Source organism: Schistocerca nitens, chromosome 3 (genome assembly GCF_023898315.1).
Source record: "Schistocerca nitens isolate TAMUIC-IGC-003100 chromosome 3, iqSchNite1.1, whole genome shotgun sequence".
Taxonomy (NCBI): domain Eukaryota; kingdom Metazoa; phylum Arthropoda; class Insecta; order Orthoptera; family Acrididae; genus Schistocerca; species Schistocerca nitens.
The window spans coordinates 220,165,077-220,192,858 of record NC_064616.1 but is presented as its reverse complement, the minus strand read 5'-3'; the positions used below and the strand labels follow the sequence as shown (position 1 = coordinate 220,192,858).

At 39.2% G+C, this 27,782-nt stretch overlaps 1 protein-coding gene across 1 annotated transcript in view; it reads right to left on the bottom strand.

Annotated features, from left to right (window-relative positions):
- The window catches only part of LOC126249154 (uncharacterized), a 325,728-nt gene that overhangs the window by 180,825 nt on the left and 117,121 nt on the right, over positions 1 to 27,782 (bottom strand). Inside the window, exon 8 of the mRNA XM_049950809.1 lies at positions 12,314 to 12,472. Coding sequence (XP_049806766.1) covers positions 12,314 to 12,472 — 159 coding nt within the window. The remainder of the gene's footprint in view (positions 1 to 12,313; positions 12,473 to 27,782) is intronic.

Below are 27,782 nucleotides of genomic sequence, written 5' to 3'. Positions count from 1 at the left end.
TGTTGAGATGTAGGCCGTGCCTGGTATAGTCCCACCTACTGAGATAATCAACAGGAACCACACCAATATGAGCCCCCGCACCCGACCCAAGCAGCCGTTCCAACTCCAAATTAACTCTCCCAACAGAAGAGTTCAAATGAGGCCGGTCATGGCATCTCAGGACAGATACAAATTCAACATTGGTGTGTCTCGATGCCAACGCAATCTTTACCAGGTCACTCTCTATACTGTACCCAGGATCTCTGTCGATGCTGTTCCCTGGCCCTCCCACAATAACCACGGTGTCTTCCCTGGTAAATCCTTTACAGAGTGAACCTAAATCCTCTGTCACCTGATCCAGACTAGCACTTGGTTTGGAAAAATTTGTGACCTGGTATTCTGGTCCTAATTCCTCCTGCAGAAGTTGGCCTACACCTCTGGCATGAGAACTGCCTAACAACAAAACTTTCTTCCTTTTCGATGACTTTCCTACATTCTTTTTCAATTTCCTATTGAAAGTTTGTTGTGTCCTGTCTACACCTACCTCTGCTTGAGGCTCATCAGTTTCTAACTGAAGCAACAGGTCAAACTTATTTTTGACATTCACCACAAAACTGTCAGACTTAGTTCCAGGCCTGTTCCTTCTGCTACCTGTTGCCACTTCCCACCTCTCTTTGCCCTTCTCCCTCCTTAACCTGTCCAGATCTTCCCTATCCTGATCTGGCTCAGCCTGAAGGGCAGCAATTTTCCCCTCCTGTTCCACTATCTTCCTATCTCTGCTGCAAATCCTACATAACCACTGATGAGCCTGATCCACTTTCCCGACACCCACGCCACTGCAGTCCCCCCAGTGAAAAAAACACTACTGCATCCATCACACCAAACCCCGGAACTAACAATTCTACGGCAAGTCAGGCACTTCTCACTCATGGCAAAAATAATACTTTAGCTAGAATAAATCAATTAAATTACCGAAAATCAAAAAAGACGTTACAAGAATTAAGCCTATTCACAAATGTATATAAGCAAGTTTCTGATTTAAAATTCCGCTGTTTTTCTGAGATCTGTATTAAAACAATGAAGGTATACGCTATTTGTTATATATTTCACTCGATGGAATGAAAAAAGGACAATTAAACGAGATACTTTAACTTTGATTCTCCAAAAACGTTACGAGAATTAGGCCTATAAACAAATGTATATAACCAAGTTTCTGATATAAAGTTACGCTGTTTTTCTGAAATCTGTATTAAAACAATGAAGTTATACGCTATTTACGGTAGTTTACTTCTTTGTTACCGAGAAACTAGTTAAATTACCGTGAAACAAGAAACAAACACGTTTACAAAATTTAAGCCTAAACGCGACTTCGCGAAGTTACGATCTTTTCGTGTTTTCTGAAAAAATACGCAAAGAAAAGTCAAACCTTTAATGGCAAGACTAAACGATACACTAATGCACGTATTTAATTTGTTGTCGGTGTTAAACTAAATTATATTCCTGTCTAAATCACTTAACTTTCTGGAAATGGTTTCTGGCGTCACTTACTCGGCGGCCATCTTGGAACAATATTAGTAAAGACAAAGTAATTAACACATCCCAGAACACATGTAAGCAGTCGTTCAAGGGAGCCAAACAATGGGAGCCCCGCCCCCCTTCCCACCCCACACTTAGGAAACATCTCATGAAGAAATGTGGTAACATCCCCAATGATAGTGGGGTGGAGCACTATCTTGCTGGAAAATTATGTCGGGTGGCATCTGTGGAACAGCATAGTTTGCCAACATGTCAAGACCATGTTTACATAGTCCCAACCACAAATTAACTTTTAGTGTGTCCCTTTCAAACTCAGTCACTTCTCCTAGAGTCTCACTTTCCCATATTCGACCATTATGACAGTTACCTTTGTCACAGATGTGGAAGGTACATTCATAACTGACAGCACTGCACTGAGGTAGTCATTGTTGACATCTATATGATGCAACATTTCAACAGCAAAATCACATCAACTGTGATGATCCTCCAGCTTAATGTGATGTTAAGCTGGAGTTTGTAATCACGAAACTGGAGACGTTTGTGCACAATGTCATGCACCGTCGAATGGGGGACAGCTAGTTCCCAAATATGTTGTTTAATGGATTTACGTGAGCTTCTACCGAATGCTTCGCACACACAGTCCATGGTCTCCTCATTTCCAAGCATTTTAGGATGTTTTTCAGCATCTGAAATGAAATGGCCCATTTCTCAAAGAGATCTGTCCCATTGATAAATGGGTGTCTGGGAGGAACCATGTTCCATTCTCTTCTTGCACACTGCTGAACATGTGTTACTGATATAAACTCTGCTAACCATTGCACACATTGCATCTTTCCTTGTGGTGTCCACGTGTTGATAGTCCAGATTATGTCTTCCTGCTGCACAGGAAACATTTGGCTGCATGCGCCATACAACTCAGTGCTGTTCATGAAATGGTGAGGATTGATTGTGTATTTACCCAACAACATAAAATGCTGAGTTCTTTTGTTATAAGCATTTGTTTGTGGCAGGCTGGCAGTAAAGGCTAACAAAGATCTCTGTGTTGTCAACTGCTTCACAAGGACTTACTTAGACAATTTCAAAAACTGGCTTCAAAGATGGAATCTATGAATATTCTTCAGACCCTTTCATATTGCTCTCCTAGAGACCTTGAAAATAAAATTATGACTAATAATAGCATTCAGAGAGGTGTTATAATTCGACGTCCCACACACCTTCCATGAATGGAATAATAAAAAATGCCCTCTGCTATTTACCTCATAAAACATCAGTGAATGAAAATATGCAAAACAGCTGAACCTCCCACTCATGGACCATGGAACTTGCCATCAGTGAGATGGCTTGCATGCCTGAATGATACAGACAGCCATACTGTAGGTGCAACCACAACAGAGGGGTATCTGTTGAGAGGACAGGCAAAAGTGTGGTTCCTGAATAGGGGCACCAGCCTTTTCAGTAGTTGCAGTGGCAACAGTCTGGATGATTGACTGATTTGGCCTTGTAACATCAACCAAAACTATCTTGTGTGCTGGCTGAAAGTAAGGAGAAATTACACCCATAATGTTTCCCGAGGACATGCAGCTGTACTCTATGGTTAAATGATGATGGTGTCCTCTTAGGTAAAATAGTCCCCCATTCGGATTTCTGGGCAGGGACTACTCAGGAGGACATCGTCATCAGGAGAAACAAAACTGGCATTCTACAGATCGGAATGTTAAATCCCTTAATAGGGCAGGTTAGAAAATTTAAAAAGGGAAACGGATAGACTGAAGTTAGATATAGTGGGAATTAGTGAAGTTTGGTGGCAGGAGGAACATGACTTCTGGTCAGGTAAATACAGGATTATAAATACAAAGTCAAATAGAGGTAATGCAGAAGTGGGTTTAATAATGAATAATAAAACACGAATGTGGGTAAGGTATTATGAACAGCATAGTGAACACATTACCATTTCCAAGATACACATTGTACTACAGTAGTACAAGTTTACATGCCAACTAGCTCCGCAGATGATGAAGAGACTGAAGAAATGTATGATGAGATAAAAGAAATTATACAGATAGTTAAAGGAGGTGAAAATTTAGTTGTGATGGAGCACTGGAATTCGACAGTAGGAAAAGGAAAAGAAAGAAAAATTGTAGGTGAATATGGACTGGGGGAAAGGAATGAAAAAGGAAGCCACTTGGTAGAACTTTGCAGAAAGCAAAGATTGAGAGAAAGTGAAAAATTGCTAAGCAGGAATGGCTACTGAAAAAATGGAAGAGTTAGAAGCATATTTCACATAAGCAAAGATAGATACCACAAAGGAAAATTAAAGAGGTCTTTAGAGAGAAGAGGAGCAGCTGTATGAATATCAAGAACACAAGATGGCAAACCAGTCCTAAGCAGAGAAGGGAAAGTCGAAAGGAGTATATAGAGGGTCTTTACAAGGAAGATTAACTTTAAATCAATATTATAGAAAGGGAAGTGGACGTGAATGATGATGAGATGGGAGATATGATACTGCAAGAAGAATTTGACAAAGTTCTGAAAGATCTAAGTTAAAACAAGGCCCCAGGGGTAGACTATATTCCGTCAGAATTAATTATAGCCTTGGGAGAGCAAGCCTTGATGAAACTCTTCCACCTGGTCTGCAAGATGTATGACAGGTAAAACACTCTCAGACTTCAAAAAGCATGTAGTAATCCCAATTACAAAGAAAGGAGTTGCTGACAGGTGTGAAAATTTCTGAAGTATCAGTTTAATAAGTCATGGTTGGAAAGTACTAACATGAATTCTTTACAGATGATTGGTAAAACTGGTAGAAGCCAACCTCGGGGAAGATCAGTATGGATTCCACGGAAATGTAGCAACACGTGAGGCAATTCTGAGCCTACAATTTATTTCAGAAGATAGGTTAAGGAAAGGCAAACCTTCATTTATAGCATTTGTAGACTTAGAGAAAGCTTTTGACAATGCTGACTGGAAATTTGAAATTCTGTAGGTAGCAGGGGTAATGGCAGTTATAAGAGTTGAGGAGGACAAATAGGAGGCAGTAGTTGAATAGAGTGTAACATAGGGTTGTAGCCTATCCCCGATATTATTCAATATGTACATTGAACAAGCAGTAAAGCCAACCAAGGGAAAATCTGGGGCAGGAATTAAAGTTCAGGAGAAGAAATAAAGACTCTTGAGGTTTGCCGATGACATCGTAATTCTGTCAGAGACAGCAAAGAACTTGGAAGAGCAGTTGAACAGAGTGGACAGTTTACTGAAAGGAGGATATAAGATGAACATCAACAAAAGCAAAACAACGATAATGGAATGTAGTTGAATTAAATCGGGTGATGCTATGGGAATCAGATTAGGAAATGAGACATTTGAAGTAGTAGATGAGTTTTGCTATTTGGGCAGCAAAATAACTGCTGATGGCTGAAGCAGAGAGGATATAAATTGTAGACTGACAATGGTAAGAGAAACATTTCTGAAGAGCAATTTATTAATAATGAATATAGATTCAAGTGTTAGGAAATCTTTCCTGGAATGTAGCCACATTTGGAAGTGAAACATGGACAATAAGCAGTTTAGATAAAATGAGAATAGAATATTTCAAAAGGTGGCGTTACAGAAGACTGCTGAAGATCATATGGATTGATCACATAACCAATGAGGAAGTACTGAACAGAACCAAACCAGTCTTCAGACTGTGGCACAACTCAGCCAAAAGAAGGGATCGGATGAGGGGGTAAAAACTGTAGAGGACCAACAGATGAATACAGTAAGCAGATTCATAAAGATGTAGGTTGCTGTAGTTACTCAGAGATGAAGTGATTTGCACAGGATATAGCAACATGGAGAGCTGTATCAAACCAGTCTTCAGGCTGAAGATCATAACAACAGCTGAACCTAAACATTTTAAAATGTCTACTGTATGGTTTTTCCAGTGTTAAGTTCTCATCAGCAAGCATACCTAAGAACTTCGAACTTTCTACTTTGTTTATTATTTCTTGCTGATATATTAGGTTAATAGGTGGTTGGATATTTTTTACAATACGAAACTGGATGAGCTTTCCTTTTTCAACATTTATAGTTAGCCCATTCATGCAAATCCAGTCAACAACTTTCACAAATATACCATTTACTATTTTCTCTATTGCTGCTTCTTTTCTCAGCTTCACAACAATGCTTGTATAATCTACAAACATGACTAAGTCAGCTTCCAGATACAAATAAAACAAGGTACCATGAACATAAAACAAGAATGGTAGTGGGCCAATGACCCAAGCCCATGGGACTCCCACTGTAATTTCTCCCCACACTGATGACGTGGTGTCCCTCTTTGTATTACTCAAACTGCCTAGGGTAACTGTCCTCATACTGTTTCTTAAATAAGATCTATACCAGGCATGTGCTGAACTACATATTCAATAAAAACAACTTCTGTAATATAATAATACAAATGGCACTATCCAATGCCTTTGATATGTTACAGAATATCACCAAGCAATATGGTGCATTGGTTAGCACACAGGTCTTGCATTCAGGAAGACGACAGTTCAAACAGACGTCCGGACATCCTGATTCAGGTTTTCCATGATTTCCCTAAAACATTTCAGGCAAATGCTGGGACAGTTCCTTTGAAAGGGCACAGCGATTTTCTTCCCCATCTTTCTCTAATCTGAGCTTGTGCTCCGTCTCTAATCACCTCATTGTCAATGGGACGTTAAAAACTAGTCTCCTCCAGTTACAGAAGATCCCCACTGGTCATATTTTATCATTTAAAGGCTTTATTATGTGTTCAGTTAATGAATAAATAGCTGCCTCTATAGAGTCATCCTTTAGAAATCCAACCTGTGACTGGCCAAGTATCCCATTACTGGACACTGGCTGACAATCCTTGAGTACATTACCTGCTCAAAAATAGATGTAAGGAATGACACTGGAGAGCTGTCATTGACATCTGTGGACTCACTCTTTTATTGATGGTCAAATATGGTACATTTTGATCAGTCTGGGAAAACACTCTGAATTAATGAGGTATTACCCACGTGACTAAGAACATTATATATTGCACTGCACAAATTTTTATTTGAGATGGGAATGGGAAATTAATTTTTATTTCACTAAATGTCATCTGCATTGCTTTTTCAGTGTATTGTTTTGCTGTCTCTACTGAACTAGTTCAGCTAATTATCTTGGATAGTTTTAAAAAGTAATTATTAATAGTATCTGCTATACATAAACTGTCTTTTACAATGCTCTCATCATGGTTAACATTTCACTTAGGTAAATGTATCCATTGCCCAAAAGAAAGTAACTAAAATTATGTGTGGGGTTTACACACTTTTACCAACAATCCATCTGAGTTCAAGAGTAACAGAGATATTCACATCACTAGAAGGAAAAAATAATCTGCACTGCTGTTTAATGAATCTAACTTTGGCACAGATATACAGCTACAAAACTCATTGACAATCACTTCAGTCTCCATAACAATTCCTGCACTGTATAGAAATTCCTGAGTAATAATTATCAAGCATGTATACAGAAAAAAGTCTAAATGGTCAGCATGTAGCCACATTAATATTTTCATTAACGTGTGTTCTATATTTATTCAGTTGACATGTTTCATATCATAACATTTATTGTGAATACGATCTATGGAACATGTAACTTACTAAGTAACTGTACTTTATAGTGGATAACAGAGCAGAGACACAAATGTAAATGTAGACTACATTTTTTGAATTATTCTCTTTTATACAATGAATGCATTCTGTACATCTGAAGAGTTAGCTTAGGACTAAATAACAATACTGAAAATACATGAACTTATATTAATTGACTTCTTTGTTCTCAAAATGACAGTTATTGCAAAAATCTTATGTGTCGTGGGCTCCACAGCTTACATACATTGTATAAGACATATTGTTGGTAGATATTAAGCTGCGATAATGAGTATACTTTATTTATAAGACTGGTAACTGGCATGTCCATCTCAGGTGATATATAAGCATGGACATTTAAATTACTGATATCCCACTGTCAATTTTAAACTTTTTGGAAACTTTCACTCTCATGTAATGGCAAATTCACTGCGATATGCATGCAAGATCTACCATAAATGTCTTGTCAGAAGAGCTGGTTAACAAACAAACATGTCAATTTCTATTACAAGTATAGTTGTGAAAGCAATAACAACATGTGACTCAGCCACACTTCCACACTGCAGTACACTAAGATACAAAGCAAGGAAGCATTTTTTGTTTGTTTCTTTGTTTGTTTGCATGCTTAAAGTGATCACATTATCTGATCACCAATACGATTTTTCTAGTTGACATGCATGTGAATGTCTGTCCTCACTGCACTTTCAACTTTCTATTCTCTCTCTCTCTCTCTCTCTCTCTCTCTTTCTCTCTCTCTCTCTCTCTTTTCATTATTATTAGAGTAGATTCCTGTTGGTATACAATGTTTATAAATTATGTTATAATTTTTACAGTACAAAAACTGGATAAGAGCATCCTTGGAAATCTAAAGGCTATATAATTATAATTTATGAAACATGTAATTAATTTTCAGAAATATATCATTTATAATTTTCTCCAGAAAAGCATCTGAAATATTTCCATTCCTTGATGTATTCTTTCATTTGTGGTCTACTAACACTGTAAACTGAAATTCCAAAATAACATACTTGTTGTGCAGCAGGTATGAAACTGTTCACGGATTTAATGTTAATTGGGGGGGGGGGGGGGGGGGGGGGGGGGAACACACACACACACACACACACTCAAATTCATTAAATTTTTGCTTCTTAATTTTTGCACAGTAATGAACTTACAAAATTCATGATATCTCATGAACTAATTCATGTTACACAAAATTAATTGAATCACAGTATCATGATTGAGAACTTTATGACTGCAAAAATAAGAATCTAAAATTATTCAAGAATTGAAAAAGTTGGCAAGTGTAACATACAGTGCAATCACGATTTTGCAGTTATGCAAAGAAATAAATTTGTGGTGGTTTATAGTATGTTGAGTTGTTTGGAACATATTATGCTTCATATCTTCATCATGTTACGCAATAATTTTTGTAACACTCATATAAATATGAAAAAAACTAAGTCAGCATTGTGTCTCAAAAAAGTTTAGTTAAGATACATTTACATAAGATAATTACATTTACAGTAAGAAGAGGAAAGGACTCACAGTTATGGAAATTCCGTTTTAAATTTTTTCCCGTGAATTGACTGATCATCCCTTTGCAAATTACTTGAACAATATTGTATAAATTTCTATATCCTGTTTCTTAAACAATTAGTATCTCATATAAAAATATAATATCATTAATAAATGTGATATACGTTTAACTATAAATTCCTTTCAATTCCACGGAAACATAGCATCTCTAACACTGTGTTACATCTGACAGTCAAATGCAACGGTAAGTCATTTTAGCACTTTACACCTGTGTCAAAATGTCACTGAAAGTAAAAGTTCCTGACTTTCCAAAGTTTTCTCTCTACCCCCCCCCCCCACACACACACACACAGAGTGATTAGAACGAACAAAAATTCTCATGACTACACAACTGACCTCACCGTAACAATACACAACTGTTCTGTGTGTGTGCGTTTGTGTGTGTGAGAGAGAGAACTGCAGTCATAAACAACTTACCGTATTTACTCGAATCTAAGCCGCACTCGAATCTAAGCCGCACCTGAAAAATGAGACTCGAAATCAAGGAAAAATTATTTTCCAGAATCCAACCGCACCTGGAATTTGAGACTCGAAATTCAAGGTGAGACAAAAGTCTTAGACCACACTTCCAAATCGAAACAAAGTTGTTCCACTGTAACATGAGACACAATTTAGGTCGAATGGATGAAGATACAGCTACAGTAGTTTGGTTCGAGTTGTAAGCTTAACAGTTAAGACTTACAAAGTAGCCATTGCTATGTATCAGGCGTCCCGTCCGTATCTGGTTTGAATCGATTGCTTATTGTACTTTGATCTGATAAGTGCCGTTCTCTTTGTTATAGGTGTTTACGTCACTCTAAGCTGAAACTGCATTATTGTACTGTGTCATGCATTGATTGTTGCATTCTGATAATGAGTGTTTACGACCTGTAGCCGCTCGCGGCATGGCTTGCTTTTGTGCGCGCTACTGTCGCTTACAATAAAAAAGGAGAGGAATTGTCTCATAAGCGAAACAAAGGCAAGAGAGTGCTATTTGTTGTTACTTACACTGCTGCTTTCTTTCATAATGATCAACAAGAACCAAATAATATACTGCATATGATAAAAGATGTTCTGAACGAGAGTTTAATGAAAATTTTTCTCTGTTTGAAAATCTTTGCAGACGCCTCTTTAGTACATTACATTCTGCACAGAAATTAGGGTCATCTTAGATTTAAAAATCTAGTCAGTTGCCGTGCTTCATTTCTGACTATCACTATTCAGCATACGAATAATACGAATATAAACATGACATGATATGTATATTCTTCCGTGTTTGCTGCTGTCTCACTCTAGTTTCGTAGCTTATTAGGCAGACAGGATTTACATGAGATAGCAGCAAACACGAAAGAATACACGGCATTATGTTTACGTACTTATACCTTTTCTTTTAATTTATTTGCTGACACAGAGGTTTTGGTGCCAGTATTTCTCTTGGTGCCTGCAAAGCATGCCTGTGTAGCGCTCATATATTCGACGGCAAAAGTTAGTTGCAGCAGCACCTACCAACACTTTTCAGAACTTCCGCTTACTTTGCACTTGATTCTAAGCCGCAGGCGGTTTTTTGGATTACAAAAACCGGAAAAAAAGCGCGGCTTAAATTCAAGTAAATACAGTACCTATGTTGCTACCCACTGCTCATTACCTTTCTATACAGTGTATAGTTGTCTTTTCTCATACTACATGTTCTATTTCATCCAAAATGATCAATTATAAAATTAGAGGATAATCTATTATCAATTATATTTTTAAAATGGTATACACATAGAGATTACCTCATATTTGTTGATACCTGTGTCTGTAACATTAACTTGGTTTGGTTAAGCACAACATATATGATGTAGATCATCTCAAGGCCACATCTTTTCAGTGTATTATTAGAAACATCATCAGCTGTTTCCAACAACTTTTTATCTTTGAAGGTTGGTAGTTTTCCAATATTTAAAAAGAGAGTGTGGGATAAACTTCATGATTTTCCTTACTTCAAAAGAGAATTTGGGAATACTCTTTATTTCAACAAATTTCCGTGTATTGCTTTTTCAGTCTGCCACTTCACTCTTTTTAAATAATAGAGCCAATCTCTTCTCTCATATTTCAAAACTAACCATACATAATATTTAAAATAAATTCCCAATTGTGAATAAGGACTACCATTAGCTGTAGAATGGAATGACAACAATGAAAGTTTGTGCGGGACCATGACTCAAACCCGGATTTCTGCTTATCACGAGCGGTCACCTTACCATCTGGCTGTTCGTACATGACTCAAGGCCAGACCCAAACTTCCATATGTCATCAACGATGTGTCAATGACCTGTACTCATACACCCATTGTGTATATTCCCATACAGGTCAGACATTGTACCTTAAAGTTGCTTGCCCAGTATCGGCCAATAAATACGATTTTGCAGTGCCTGTGTTATTCTGATTACGGTGCAAAGTTCCTTTGGACATGAGCACTGCGGCAACCACAGCCGATACAAAACATATCAAATAAATTCACAATTGCGAATAAGGACTATCTATAGCTGTAGAATGGAATGCATGCGCCATGGCTCCATTATTTAAAAAGAGTGAAGTGGCAGACTGAAGAAGTAACATATGGAAATTTATTGAAATAAAGAGTATTCTCACATTCTTATTTGAAGTAAAGAAAATGATGAAGTTTATCCCACATTCTCATTTTAAATATTGAAAAACCACCAATTCCCCCAAGAATGAAAAGTTGTTGGAAATAGATGATGATGTTTCCAATAAGACATTGAAAAGATGTGGCCTTGTGATTTGTGACGATCATCATCACATATGTTGTGTTTAACCAAACCAAGTTAATGTTACACACACTGGTATTAACAAATATGAGGCAATCTGTATATGTATACCATTTTTTAAAATATAACTGATAATCGATTATCCTCTAATTTTATAATTGATTTTTCTGTATGAGTGGCAGCATTACTTTCAACAAGTTCCCTGAAGTGACAGGTTGAAAACTTGTTGAAACATTGCTTCAACACAATATATCAACTCAGCTGATAACCTGGGAAGATTTCATTAGCAAAATTTGCCAATAAAACTGTGTTCTCATATATTGTTAAGGTTTTAACTAAGAGTGTGTAAGTACTCATCAGTATGCACATCACATTAGAAACAAGTTCCATCAAGTCCCAGAAATGACAGGTTCATAAATCGTAGAAACATTGCTTCACGATAATGCTACAACTCAGGTGATAACTGGAGAAGATTGCGAGTATCTGCATATCATGAGCTGACAATTAATTTACCATAGGACCTGCATGTATTTGTTAAGACCTATTTTTTTGAAGAATAAACAGACTATTGAGGGACTACTATTTTGATAAAAATGAGTAGAAAAATTTATGTCTCATACTAAACCACGAGTGACTAAAAGAATCTATGTTGGTTTTCTGGAGACACTAAATTGAAACATTTAAATTAAAATTCCTTCCCTAACGAGAGTCATTAATTTTGCTGACAGGAAACACAATGAAGAATCAAATTTTTTTGAGATAAATATATCTGATCTGACAATGCAGTTACATAAATTGACATACCTCATACTCTTTGTGCATATCTACATCCAGATTCTGTCTTGTAAAAGTCAATTCTGTTTGTCTGTCTATAATTGGTACATGATGCATCACTCTTTCTCTTGGCAAGGAACGCTTCATTCTTTTTCTTGGCCGAGTAACATCTAAATCTTCAGGTCTATGCTGCAAACATTTAACAAGGTGGAACAATTATGTCAGATTTTAAAGACATCGTTTTTCATTAACAGCTTAATAAATAACATCCTAAACTTGAGAAAAAGTAGATACTGTGCTTATAGTATAAAATCTTACATAATCTGGTATGTAACAAACCAGAACATCTCCATTTGCTCTGGGTTCACTCCGAAAGTAAATAAATGCTAGCTCTTTTTCTTTTTGCAGTTCACTTTTAGACAACAATTACCTAACAATATCAAAATTATTTTACCGGCTATGTACTCTAAATCCTTATTATTCAGACATTAATTTTAAATTTTGTTGGTTCCTATGGTGTATTTAGTTCTGTTGAAAAAAAAAATATTTTACAGAAGACCTGGATGCTTAAAATTTTGCTGTATTCTATGCTCTAAACATTTTGACCGCACTAATAAACTTTTGCTTGGATACTGATTTATACTGACTTAAAGTACCAAGTTTCCTGACTATAAAAATGTCTGATTTAGCCTAATAGGCAGTAATTTGAAAGTTATTAAATTTAAAGAGTTCATTATTTACATAAAAAAGGAATAATGAACACTGCTTAAATTCTACTCCTAAGACTTGCACTTAATTAATAATAAAAACTCATATGAATTTCTGAGAGGTACTAGGAAATATGTGTCAATTATGTTACGAACTTAAATTATATTTGCTTAAACTGTATTAAATAAGCCAATTTAAATAATTTTTTCGTTTATTCTATAAAAACACTTCAGCGTAGACGACAAAACCATGAAACAAGGTAGAGATGATTGTAGTTAGGGAAAGTTCTGTTGACTACTTATTATTCCCTGCGTTGCTTCCAGACTCGAGTTTCACCAATACCATAAACAACCTGGACAATCACCCCATTTCTGGGTCACTGACTTGCAGGGCCTCAGCTGCAAATGTGATTTCATTTGTGCCAATCAAGACTGCAAGGCTTCATATGCAGACACCTTGATTCATGATTTCATGGTTCAACTGGCAACCAATCCAGAGGTCCGCACATAAGCATTGAAACTGGATAAGCCATCATTGGAGGACATTTTGCGCATCACTCTTTTGTTTGAAATTGCACAGGCAGCTAATGAACAACTCACAGCAAGGCCACAAGTTGTGTCAGTTAATGCACCACCACACATTCCATCCCTGCATCACAGACATCGGACAACTCCCAGGTTGCAATAATGTTGTGATTTGTCATTGTCTGACATCTCTATGGCATCAGGAGCCTCCAGTTGACCCTCAATGATGGTCGTGGGTGATGCTCCATTCATGTCCACAGTGTTTTTATGCCCACTCCTGACCAGACTGTCAAAATCGCTGGGGGTCCTGCACAAGTTGTGGCAAAGAGGGGCATCTCCGTTCAGTCTGTCAAAGCCGTGCAACCCATCCCACCCCATGAGTGCACTGGACAACGTACATGTGCTGCAGTCAGTAGTCCCTCCAGCCAACCCCTATATGCAGAAATTATTTCTCACGTTTCACATTCTTTGTCATGATGCCCTTTTCCTGGTGGACACAAGGACCACCATTTCTTTGATAAAGCAGCCAATGTATGCACAACTAGGGTTTACCGAGTTGTCCTTGCCCTTATGGCATTTAGTGCCCTAGGAATATAGTTCTGTTCCTCTTTGGGGACAGTTTATGGATCACTGTGGTCTATAAATGTGTTACGAGGCTCATTACGTTATTTGTCATTAACCTACCATCTGCTACCAACAAGTCTGGTTTCAACACCTTTATGTTGATTGGGTTTTCCATTACATGGGCCACTCCACTGGCCATCATCAGAAAGCCCAATGGTGCTCTCCGACTATGTGGAGATTTCAAGGCTACCATCAATGACCAATCACAGATGGAAACTTATCCTATCCCCTGGCCGGGAGACCTCTTCACAAAACTTCCTGTAGGTGAATACTACCCCAAGAATGACCTCAATGATGCTTACCTCCTGTCACCCTTAGACGAGAAATCCCAGAACACTGTTGTCCATTAACACACCTTTTGGATTACATAAGTACAAGCGACTCCCATCTGGCATTGCCTCAACCCCTACAATTTCCAAAGATTTCTGGAACAGCTGATGCTGCATATTCTGGCTTGCATGAATTATTTGGATGATACCATTGTTACAAGACATTCCCACCAGGAGCATTTGCAAAACCTCCACTGCCTTTTTATGACTCTCTGGGATACAGCCTGCATTGTTTTTTGGAGAAATGCAGCTTTTTTCAGCCAGAAGTAGAGTAGTTGGGGCACTGACTGGACAAAGAGGAATCAGACCCACTGATTGGAATGTTGCCACAATAGATTGCATACCCTGCCTGACATATTTTACTGAATTGGAAGTGTTTTTGGGCAAAATCAACTATTATTCCAATTTCTCATCCCATGTGGTTCACACTGTGCAACCCTCAATGAGTGGCGTAAAAAGGGTGTGCCTTATAAATAGGCCACTGCCTGTGACTGGACTTTTATTCAAAAGAACACCATTTCCAAATCCGCTGCTTACCTCACATCATTCTCTTCCAGTCACCTATTGGTTTTGGCAGCCAACACATCTGCCTATGCCATCAGGGCAGTCTTAGCACACAGGAATGCAGCGGGCTCCGAACAGCAAATGGCATACGCGTCCAAGACAATAACCCCTACACAGGAAAACCATTCCCAGATCGAAAAAGAGGCACTGGTGACCTGTTCGCCATCAAAAAATTTCATGTCTATCTTTTTAGGGTGCAGTTAACTCTAATTACAGATTGGAAGCCAGTGGAGGCATTATCTGGATCCTGCTCCAGCCTCCCGGGGGAGACAGCTCAATGCCTCCAGTGCTGGGCATTGTTCCTGAATGCATACAATTACACCATCCTGTATAAGCCCATGGCACAGCATTCCAATGCTGACACATTGTCACATCTACCCACTGGTACAGACCCTGATTTCAGCCAACAGAAGGTCCTCGCTTCACATCAATATCACGCGGGAACATACATTGGACGATTTCCCCATTACCACCACTTGTGCTGCCGTTGCCATATGCTGGAACCCCACCTTGTGGCAGATCCTTCACTATATCACCCATAGTTAGCCATATTACCTGACCCACTGGTTGGTGACTGAGCTCAGTTCCTGAGAACATGTTTCTCACAGGTTCTCATTTGTAGATGATGTCTTTCTTTTGAATGAGACTGACATGCACCAGGTCGTCATCCTGGCAGAACTGCAACAATGGGTATTGAGCTTGCTGCACTGGGGACATTTGAGGATGTCCCACTTGATGGAGTTACCTCACCAACATTTGTACTGAGTGGGAATCAATGGTAATATTTCAAGGAAACCCCGTGGCTGTATGGCATGCACCTGGCACCAGACAGCATCTCCATAATCTTTTGGCCCCTGGCCTACCCCCACCTCCCATGGGGTCACATCCATCTTGATTTTACTGGCCCATTTTTGGGATCAATGAGCTTGCTCGCCGTGGATGCTTACTCAAAGTACCCACATGTTGTACAAATGATGTCCACCGAGACCAGCACCAACCTTACAGCTTCATAGCCTTGGCCCTGGTTTCAGCGATCGAAGCATTGCCTTGCACATTGGTCTCTGACAATGGGACACAATTCATGGCATCCACCTCAAAGGTTTTCGTAAGGCTACTGGCATAAAATATTTCTGCAATGCTCCATTGGATTCTTCCTTAAATAATGAAGTGAAAAATCTCAATCAGATTTTTAAAAAACAAATGAAAAAAGCTTTTGAATCCTCTGCCACTATGTCGATTTTCACCACATTTCTGAGCACTTATCAAACCACACTGACAATTGCAGTTCTGTCAAGCTACTCCATGGGCAGCAAATGTGGATCCTCCTTTATCTTCTGATGTCGCCCTTGTAAGAGCCTCACTCCTGTCCCTCCCAGTGTTATGCATCCGGCAAAGCTGTGTGGGCCTGTTCCTACAAGAGTACTGAGGCTTGAACACCAGTGATGGTAATGGAGATCTATGGTCAGCAAGTTATTTCAGTCCAAATACACAAGTGGTTCGAGTTTGTTAATGTGTTCTCTTTTACAGGCAGCCCTTCCGCCTTGCAGTTTCACCTATTTCTCTGCTTGGTTCTAACACTTTCACTGATACCCAGCTACTCATGGATATAGCAAAACTGCCTACCATCCACAAACGAAAGCCCTCACAGAAGGCTTTAATAAGACATTTGCAGGTATGCTCTCGATGAACGTTGGTGTCAACAGACAGATGGAGATACAATACTGACAGTCATGACCATTGCATGTAACACTGTGCACCTACACACCACATCCTACATGTTGCTCTTTCTGCTCCATGGTTACAAGATGGAAATGACAATGGATACACCGTTCCCATTTCAACTGGATGTTACGCAGGATGAGTACATGAAACACCTCATCACTAAGACCGAAGAAGCAATACAGCTGGCTCAAATACAGACTCTCGATGCCCAGGAAAAAGTCCAAGAGTGCTGTAACACCGAGCACCAGCCAGGAAATACAGCCTCGAGTTTTTGTACTGAAGCACTTCTCTGGGCCATATGATGTCATTAATCACTCGCCAGACGTCACATATGAAGTCAAGGATTATGACCCCTCATCAAGAAAATAAAAGTGAAGAGATGTCGCTCAAGTCCATGTATGAAACCCTTCTAAAGTCCTGAGATGCAAATTAACAATGGGGAATTCTCATTTAAGGAAACTTATGACCCACTCGACAATCACAAAACTTTGAGAGAAGGACCTAACTGCGAGACTCATCATAGTGAAGAGGATGTGATGACTTGAACAGAGGATTCACTAGTGCAGCCACACAGTTTCTCTCAAAAGGCCATCAATTTCCACTATCACATTTTCGATGGCAATTTTATAGTTTTTTCTGATTATACTGCTACTTATCATTGATTCCTGTATGTCACTCTTCCTTCAACACTATCTTTGAATGATTTGTACTGCCATTATAACTGTTGAAAGTAAGAGTAAATAATACACAGACTTTACAACAACAAAGAACAAAGAGATGTACTCAATAAGTGACCATTGACAAGATCCAGACACAGGGTGATGTAGTTGACTCCAATGAGAACTTCTGAAACAGCACGTCACCATTTCTCCAGTAGAGGGATCAATGACACAAACTGTCCTGCTTACCTTGTCCTTATCGTCACCGGCTGGCATGCTGCAGGTCACCAGTTCAAACTCAACCACCACCACTTATTTGTTATGTAATATTTATCATTTCTGGAAGACTCTAGAAAGTTCTAATGTTTGTTGTTCTGGAATATTCAATTGCAGCACTCTCCATTCGGTGGTTCAGTTCTGTGCTGGCTATACAATGGTGTTTGTTATAAATGTGCTTCCAGTGCTAAGTGTTGTATTTCATTGACGACCCTGCTTTCAGGTATGTAGTTGACGTTACAATGTGGTACTATGTCTCAGTACCTCACTACAAAAAATAGACAATTCAGAGTGCAAGACTCTTCAGTCTTCCCTAATTTTACATGCACTGCGCTGACACAAATGCGAGACCAAATGTTTTATAATCAAAATATTGTCTGTCCTTCACAGTAGTAGTGTTTTTGGCAATGGGATGTTTAAAAATTCCATCTTAGCCAATGATGTTGACTTTCTGAAACCAGCATCATACTATTTTTTTGCTTACAGTTCCTCTCAAAAGGCCATCAATTTCCACTATCACATTTTCGATGGCAATTTTATAGTTTTCCTTCTGATTATCCTGCTACTTATCATTGACTCCTGTATTTCACTCTTCCTTCAATACTATCTTTGAGTGATTTGTACTGCCATTATAACTGTTGAAAGTAAGAGTAAATAATACACAGACTTTACAACGACAAAGAACAAAGAGATGTACTCAATAAGTGAGCATAATGACTATGTCAGACATTCAATGCACTGCAACAAACAACAACTGAAATGAGTAGCCAGTTTAAATAACATGTATTAACCACTTAAAAATGAAATTTTGTTACTACTGATGTATGCTGTTTATTACCAGTTGTATGTTGCCTATCTAACAGTTTCCAGGGGCAACAAGAATTTGATTTTCAATACTCTCTGTAATAAGTGGCTGAATCTAAAAATTAAAAATGCATGTCGTATTTTACTCATTAAGAGGTATAATCTTATGCCAAAAGCTTAACACAGTATTACAATTAGAAACTGAATTTCTTCTGAGGCAGACCGAGTGAGGTGGCGCAGTGGTTAGCACACTGGACTCGCATTCAGGAGGACGACGGTTCAAGCCCGTGTCCAGTCATCCTGATTTAGGTTTTCCGTGATTTCCCTAGATCGCTCCAGGCAAATGCTGGGATGATTCCTTTGAAAGGTCACGGCTGACTTCCTTCCCAGTCCTTCCCTAATCCAATGAGACTGATGACCTAGCTGTTTGGTCTCTTCCCCCAAACAACCCAATCTTCTGACGCAGCATAACTGATGACATGTAAATGTAAAGACTTTATCCATCCAGTATTTGAGCATAAGAGCATTTAGTGACTTCCACCAAACTTCAAGTATAATTTCAAACCCTATCTAAACATTTCTCGCTTACATGCTTAACGTCACATATTTAGCACATTAAATCATTTGTAAAGTAATCACATGTTTGAAGCTGTTTTATACAGGGGAGTTCAATTCTTTAAAGAAGCAGGGGTTTACTGGTAAGATACTAAAATGTGATAGTTGTCATTAAGTCTAAATTATCAACATTCTCGTCTCATCTCAAGGAATATTTCCTTCAGTTTCTTTCTATGTACATTTCTTTAGTACTGTACACAAGACACACTGCCTCAGTGTTTTTCTCCAATCTGATCCTACTCAATACTCGTTTCCCAAACCATATGAGGTAAAGTACACTGCCTGCAATTAAAATTGCAATACCAGGAACAACACTAAATAACGAAATTTTTCTTACTGCACATTTAAGGTAAGCAGGAAGAATATGTGATTAACTTTGTAGGTTATTTAGGGGTGTACAGGGTATAAAATTTAAAATACAGAGCTGCCACTTCTGGCAGCAACACCAGCTGGACATTGAGTCAAAACTGAGTTTGGGTGACATTCCATGCTGCTGTAACTTCATACCTGAGTTCTACAATCATAGTGGCTTGCAAGTGGTGGCATGCCAGTATCTCAGCAACCCATGACCGGACACGTTCAAATGGGAGATACACCCTCTGTATTGAGATAGATCAGAACAGCACGAGCAAGATGTGATTTTTCATCATCTTGCTGGAATGTAATTACACAGAGACCTCGAAAATAGGATACACCCACCAGCCTTAACATTTCAGATTCATAAAGTTGTGTCCACACTACTCGTATGACTCGTGTGCTTGTGAGATTCGCGAGCCTTACAGGTTCCGAGGACTATCCACGAGATGGGTTCACAACCCGCCAGTGCCTATGGCTTGTCTGGCTCCGCCTGTTGTCAATACATCAAAGGGATGCATGGCAAGCTGCATTAGTGGTATGGATGGAGACAAGCCTAGATCAGTCAGTTCTCTGCACTCGTCCAGTTTGCTCTTCATTTTTTTTTAATTTTCTGTATTATGGACACCGGTTTTTCTTTTAAAATGGAGTGAACCAATGATTTTACTATCACATTCACAAATACTTATGAACAATATCCACAAATACCACAACCAAAATAAAAAATAAAAACAAAAAGCTAAGCAAGCAAGAGCTGCATACACTCCAGGAACTAGGAACAATGTTTGATACCACCTGTTTGAAGACTTTAAATAAAAAACGAGGCTGCAGTAAGAATCGCCAATTACTAGGTATCTGAGCATAAGTGCCAACTGCCCAGTAACTGTCAGCCTTTGCTATCTTCAGTCCTACCAAATTTATCAGATGCAGACATATGGCAAAATGTCTAGAAATGTTTGTTTTCAACATCCAAGTCATCCATTAAATCACTCCCACTACATCTTTTTCTGCTTCTGAAAACTGTAGTCATCCACCACCTGTGTTTCCTTGGGTATTTGTTGGGTCTCCTTCTATCTTGTTCCTGAACTAACAGGAATGTAACAAGGAAGCTGGCACTTACTATAACCACTTTGTCCATTTTTAAATTAGGAAGCTGGTACTGGTCACGACTGCAAGTACAGAACGGATCGCCATGAATCACAGTCTTGCAAGCAACTGGGGTACCGTGGACAAAGACAGAAGCAACACAAGTGTGAGTCAGACAAGTTACACAAGACTCCTGATAGATGAGTCTGACAAACACAAGTCTGGCGAGCATGATTAGTGTGTACACATCTTATTCCTGCAGTCGAAATCAGCAGTTATGTGAACTGAAGGATATTGAGTTGTGTAGCCAATGGCACCCCATATCATTCCAGCAGGTGCTGAGTCCTTACTACTAGTATGAATGCTTGTTCTCCTCGGGGCCTCCATCATCGTCCTCTATATAAAAGCAGGACTCATTTGAAAAGACACTGCCATATTACTCCTACCACTGTTAGCAATACTCTGCTGACACACAAAGTGAAGCTTCAACAATGGTAGCCATGCTGACAGTTCATGGTGCTCCAGAAATTGTTGCACTCTGTGTGTGGATACTTGTGTTATTGCAAATAATGCCATTACCTGATTCAAGGTAGATAATGATCCTGCACGATTGAGAAAACAATAAGCATGTCATCTCTGGTGCTAGTCCTGCAAGGGTACTGATACCTGGCATGGCACTGAGTATGGCCTTCTTGACCCACTGATTCCAAATTCATGCAACAGTCATTGGACACTGACCAGCACAGACAGCAATGCTGTAGGGCAACAGAGAGTGATCTCTGCAGGCAAAGTTCTTGCCACTGTCAAATTCTGACTCACTCTGAAAGACATTACTTCTTCTTACATGAAGAATAACACTACCTTCTCTCCCCTCACAAAAAAATTCAAATGTGAATTCCAGAAAAAAATCTACTGCAAAGTCCTTCCTTAAAAACAGATGTAAATGGCATTACTCCTACCTACCTCATGTCATTGCACTGAATCGCTAATAATTTCCATATCCGAGCATGTAGTACACTTTCTGCCAATTTCACATTTGCTGCATGCTGCCTTCGTGGAGCTGTACTTTTAATGGTCAGAAATTTAAGTTACAACTTAAAATTATTATCAAACATCTAAACTGAAATTAATGTTTGGATAGCTGTCTGGTGAAATTAAACAACTGCTTTTTGGCTTCATGAAACTCATGCAAGTTAAATGTGTATTCTATTTATAATCAAAATTAGGCTATTTTTCAAAAATCTTGAGATCTTTAGAAGTTTGTATTTGAAGTCTGAAGACTGTTGGTCTAACCAAAACTATTCAAAGGGTTTCCAATTCCTGCACAAACTTCACAGTGCATTTACTTCTGAATGTTATTTGTTGTTAACAATGAAAATGAGTTTCAGCTGAGGTGTTATTTTACGTGTAGGTTTTACCACTTGGTCAGTAGTTCAGTATGTGGTTCTGTATTATTGAGCACAGCTTCAACAAGCACCCATAGGAAATAAGGTAAGAGATACTGAATCCATAGAAATTCAAAACAAAATTTAAAATGTGCCTGATAGCCATTTCATCTATACATTATTTGATTATCTTGATTCAAGGATTGAAGACTTCTATTAGCTGCATTAAAGTAGCAGCATTCACTGCAGTCAGGCCTCTACTGTTACAAATGTAGGTACTTTTTTTTCTTTAATAGGTACCAACATGACTGGATGCATTTTACACTGGGGTGACAATAGTCATGGGCTACCCCTAACATCATGTCGGACCTCCTATTGCCTGACATAGTGCAGCAACTCAATGTGGCATGGACTCAACAAGTCTTTGGAAGTCCACAGCAGAAACACTGAACCATGTGGCCTCTACAGATGTCCATAATTGCGAAAGTGTTACCAGTGCAGTATTTTTGTGCATGATCTGACATTTCTGTTATGTCCCACAAATGCTCATGTTGGATGATCTGGTGACCAATCATTGGTTCGAACTGTCCAGAATGTTCTTCAAACCGATCATTAACAACTGTGGCCCGGTGACATGGCACATTGTCATCCATAAAAATTCCATCATTTTTTGGGAATATGAAGCCCATGAATGGCTGCAAATGGTCTCCAAATAGCCTAACATAACCAGAGGTCCCAGTACATTCCATGTAAATACAGCCCACACCATTATGCATCCACGACCAGCTTTCACAGTCCCTTGTTGTTGACAACCTGGGTCCATGGCTTCGTGGGGTCTGCACCACACTCAAACTCTCCCATCAGCTCTTAACAACTGACACCAGGACTCATCTGACCAGCACACTATTTTCCAGTAATCTAGTGTCCAACCAACATCGTCATGACCCCTGAAAATGCACTGCAGGTGACATTGTGCTTTTAGCAAAGGCACTCACGTCAGTCTCCTGCTGGAATAGTCCATTAATGCCAAATTTCGCCACACTGTCCTAACACATATGTTCATCATATGTCCTACATTGATTTCTGCAGTTATTTCATGCAGTGTTGTTTGTCTGTTAGCACTTACTACTCTACACAAACGCCACTGCATTGTCTGTGTCCTAAGAATAGAAATATGTAGACTTTAAAAAACCTGTAATTTTGCGCCAATGGTGTGTTGGAGTGAAATGTGGTTGGCATCCCTGCACATGCCTGTGCTTTATGTATAACTTCCAGAAGTTTCATTGTTGTATGTCTGTTAGTTATTATTCAGTGCTGTATTGAGTAGAACATTGTGTCGCACAGTTTGCAAATCTCGAGATGGCATAGTTAGATGAGAAATGCTTCTGCACTAAATTTGGTGTGAAACTCAAGAAAACTTTTACAGACACACACAATATCATGCATAAAGTCTACGGTGATGAGTGCTTAAGCTGTACTTGGTGTTATGAATGGTTCACACGGTTTAAAAATGGCTGGACAGAAGTTAAAGATGACCCTCATTCAGAACACCCTTCAACAACTACCAACGATGCTCATGTCAGGAATGTTAATGAAATTGTGCATGCCAATCGAAGACTGACTGTCCGAGAGCTTGCAAAATAATGTAACATTTCAGTTGGATCATGTCATAAAATCCTGACAGCTTCTCGGAATGCATCATGCTGCCGCCAAGTTCATCTCACAGTTCATAAGTTAAGACCATAAAAAACTTCACCTCGCCATCTGTGAAGAGCTTTTGGATCATGCAAATAAGAATAAAATGTTCCTTTAAAGAATCAGAACTGGCAATATGACGTGGGTCTATGGTTATGATGTTGAGACCAATGTTCAATCTTCACAATGGGTCGGGATAGGTTTTCCAAGACCAAAAATATCAGGTCAAATGTCAAAGCCATACTGATGGTTTTCTATGACTTTGAAGGATTAGTACATCATGAATTCGTGCCACAGAAACAAACTTTTAATCGATAGTACTATCGAGACGTGTTCAACACCTGCAAGAAATTGTGAGAAGGAAATGGGCTGAAATGTGGCGATACAATATGTGGCTCTTGCTCCATGTTAACACACCCACACATTCATCCCTGTTGGTGTGTGACTATTGCACAAAAACAGAAATCACTGTGCTGCTCATCCTCCATACTCTCCAGACCTTTTTTTTTTTATTTCCGGAGTTGAAAACCCCGTTGATAGGATGAAGATTTGCAATCATAGATGAGATAAAAGAAAATTCACACATGGCACTTCATACCCTCCAGAAAGAGGTGTACCAAGACTGTTCCTGGAAGTGGAAATGGTGTTGGAAGCAGAGTATCAATTGTGGAGGAGAGTATTTTGAAGGAGACCATGCACAATAAGTAAAAGATAAGTGTAGATTTTTTGAATAGACCTCGTAACTGCATTTTGCAGTCGAACACACAATAGCTGTAGAAGTACTTCATCACTGCACCAACTTGCTGTTTGGTACAGATGTGAACATAAGAAACATAAACATGTGCTTGCGATGTTGTCCTCAGTTTAGATGAAGGTTCAACATGCCACATATCAATGAAGCAGACCTCTATGTTTTATATAACATAAAACTTTCCCTCATATGCTTGGTTGCAGTTTTCTTCCCTAGTGATATTTTCAAAATCTGCCCCAAAGTTCTCAGGCCACCAAGGGTAAAATAATTAAATTGATGGTAGTTAGACCAAGAAAGTACTGTACTAGATTCCAAGAGATAAGGAAAGACCAATATGATGACCTAGTGGCAGATAGGTAGATGACATTAGAAAATGTGGAGGACCAACATGGATGCATACACTGAGGTTGTATAGCAAAATACACATATACAAATGGCAGTAGTATGGTGCACATGAGGTATAAAAGGGCAGTGCACTGGAGGAGCTGTCATTTGTACTCAGTTGATTTATGTGAAAAGTTTTCCGACGTGAATATGGTTGCACAACAGGAACTGACAGACTTTAAACATGGAACGATAGTTGGAGCTAGATGCATGGGACATCCCATTTTGGAAATCATTGGGGAATTCAATATTCTGGGATCAACAGTGTGAAGAGTGTGCCAAGAAAACTACATCTCAGCCATTACCCCTCACCATGGACAATGCAGTGGCTGACAGCCTTCACTTAATGACTGAGAGCAGTGGCGTTTGTGTAGAGTTGTCAATGCTAACATACAAGCAACACTGCGTGAAATAACCACAATAATCAATGTGGGATGTGTGGTGTCACCGCCAGACACCACACTTGCTAGGTGGTAGCTTTAAATCGGCCGCGGTCCATTAGTACATGTCGGACCCGCGTGTCGCCACTGTCAGTGATCGCAGACCGAGCGCCACCACACGGCAGGTCTCGAGAGACGGACTAGCACTCGCCCCAGTTGTACAGACGACTTAGCTAGCGATGCACACTGACAAAGCGTCGCTCATTTGCAGAGCAGATAGTTAGAATAGCCTTCAGCTAAGTCAATGGCTACGACCTAGCAAGGCGCCATAGCAATTGATAGTTATCGTATGAAGCATGTCTCATCAAGAACGATCTATACCAATGATGGATTAAAGTTAAGTATTCCAGAAGCTACGTACTTTTCTTTATAGCATTCATTACGTATCCTGTTTCAGACCTCACGCCATCCTGCGTGAGCTTATAGCATGCATATCGGTCTCCTCAAACCACACTGTGTCGGCACTTCTGTCGACACATCAGGATGTATGACAAACATATGTATTAGGACAGTGTGGCGAAATTTGGCGTTAATGGGCAATGGCAGAAGCAACCAACACGAGTGCCTTTGCTAACTGTACAACATCACCTGCAGAGCCTCTCCTGGGCTCATGATCATTTTGTAGGACCCTAGACAACGAGAAAACCATGGCCTGGTCAGATGAGTCTGATTTCAGTTGGTAAGAGCTGATGGTAGGAGTTAAGTGTGGTGAGACCCCACGAAGCCATGGAACCCAGTTGTGAAGGTGGTGGTGGCTCCATAATGGTGTGGGCTGTATTTACATGGAATGATCTGGGACCTCTGGTTATGTTAGGCTAAATGTTTAAATGCAATGTACTGGGTCCTCTGGTCCAACTGAACCAAACATTGACTGGAAATGGTTATGTTCAGCTGCTTGGAGACCATTTTCAGCCATTCGTGGACTTCATGTTCACAAAAACCAATGTGCCATGTCACCGGGCCACAGGTGACTGGTTTGAAGAACATTCTGGACAATTCAAGAAAATCAGTTTGGTCATCCAGATTGCCCGACATGAATCCCATTGAACATTTATGGGCCATAATCAAGATGTCAGTTCATGCACAAAATCCTACAACAACAATACTTGCGCAATTATGAGTGGCTACAGAAGCAGTATGACTCAATATTTCTGCAGGGGACTTAAAACAACTTGTCGAGTACATGCCAAGTTGAGTTCATGCACTATGCCACAGAAAACGAGATCCAACACTACATTACGAGGTATCCCATCACTTGTCACCTCAGTGTATGGTTGAAGACTAATGAAAGGTCTCCAGCAAGCAAAGAACTTCCTTGGTTCAGCTACCATCAATTTGTCTGGCTACACATCCTATCCACATCATTTTCATTGTAATCCTGATTATGTTTTCCACTTCATTCTTTTACCTGACACTCTTAACTAGTTTCCAATCTCTTAGAACAGAGAGTTCCTTATATGCATCTCTTCATTCCACAATGAGCAGCCCACAGTTTTTTATTTGTTGTCTCGCTGCAATAAGCCAAATCTGGTGACACACAGTATTTGTAAACTTTCCATTTGAGACCCATTAGAAGTTTCTTAGTTCAGAAAACTCTATTTATTTTTATCAACAGCAGACCAACCCACTTTAGCCTTCTGTTTATATTTTTTCTGACAACTTAGTTGTTGTCAAGAACAGGAGTTCACCCAGCAGTGGATTTCACATGGTTGATGGTATATAAAAATGAGACCTGGTCAGCAGATCCAATAAACTGACTAGTAACTTTGAGTTGACGAGTCATTTGCTCCTTTTTGTAATCTCCAATACTACTGTAAGAGGCGAGGGGTAAGTCATAGTCGGGCCATAGCTAATGTAGCAGGTGATCATCTGACCAGAGAAAAAAGTGCCTTTCCTCAGCATAACGATGAAGACCAAGACTGCCAGTGTTTATACTCTGTACATAACACAAGTGTCTGAAAGTCATAACTGAAATGTTGTGTCTGAATTAACCAACTTAGGCAGCATTAGTAACATTCTTGTAAGGAGTAAATCATAAGCTCTGATGGTCATCCACTCTTCTATAACTGTCTAGTATTTTCCTTGCAGCTGCTCTTTGCTCTTCAGTCAAGCAATAACTTAAAGCAATGTAATTAAATGTTTCAAAAAGCTCAATTTTCAGTTTCTGACGATTTCAAATGGCCCTAGCCCAAAGTTAGCATCAGCAGTTGCTACTAGAGGCACTAGCATTATTCGAATACAGAGCATCAGATAGTCTACTGCGAAAATTTATTCACTGTAGCCACATAATACATTAACATATGAAGTTCATTCATAATTTTTGCCCACTGGTGAACTTTCTTCTTATTTAGCACGTTAATTCAAATTATGGTTGAAGTTATTCTGATTATCAGCTACACCCTATTAAATGCTTACTACTTAATGGATGATGAAACTTTTCTTGATAAATAATAACACAACTAAGTCATTGTAGCAATCTACCAAAGATGACTGTGCACAATTTAATATGATGTGCAGGTATTTTGGTAGCGTCTACACTAATAACAATTCCATAGCCAATCAACATGCAAAAAGGAAAA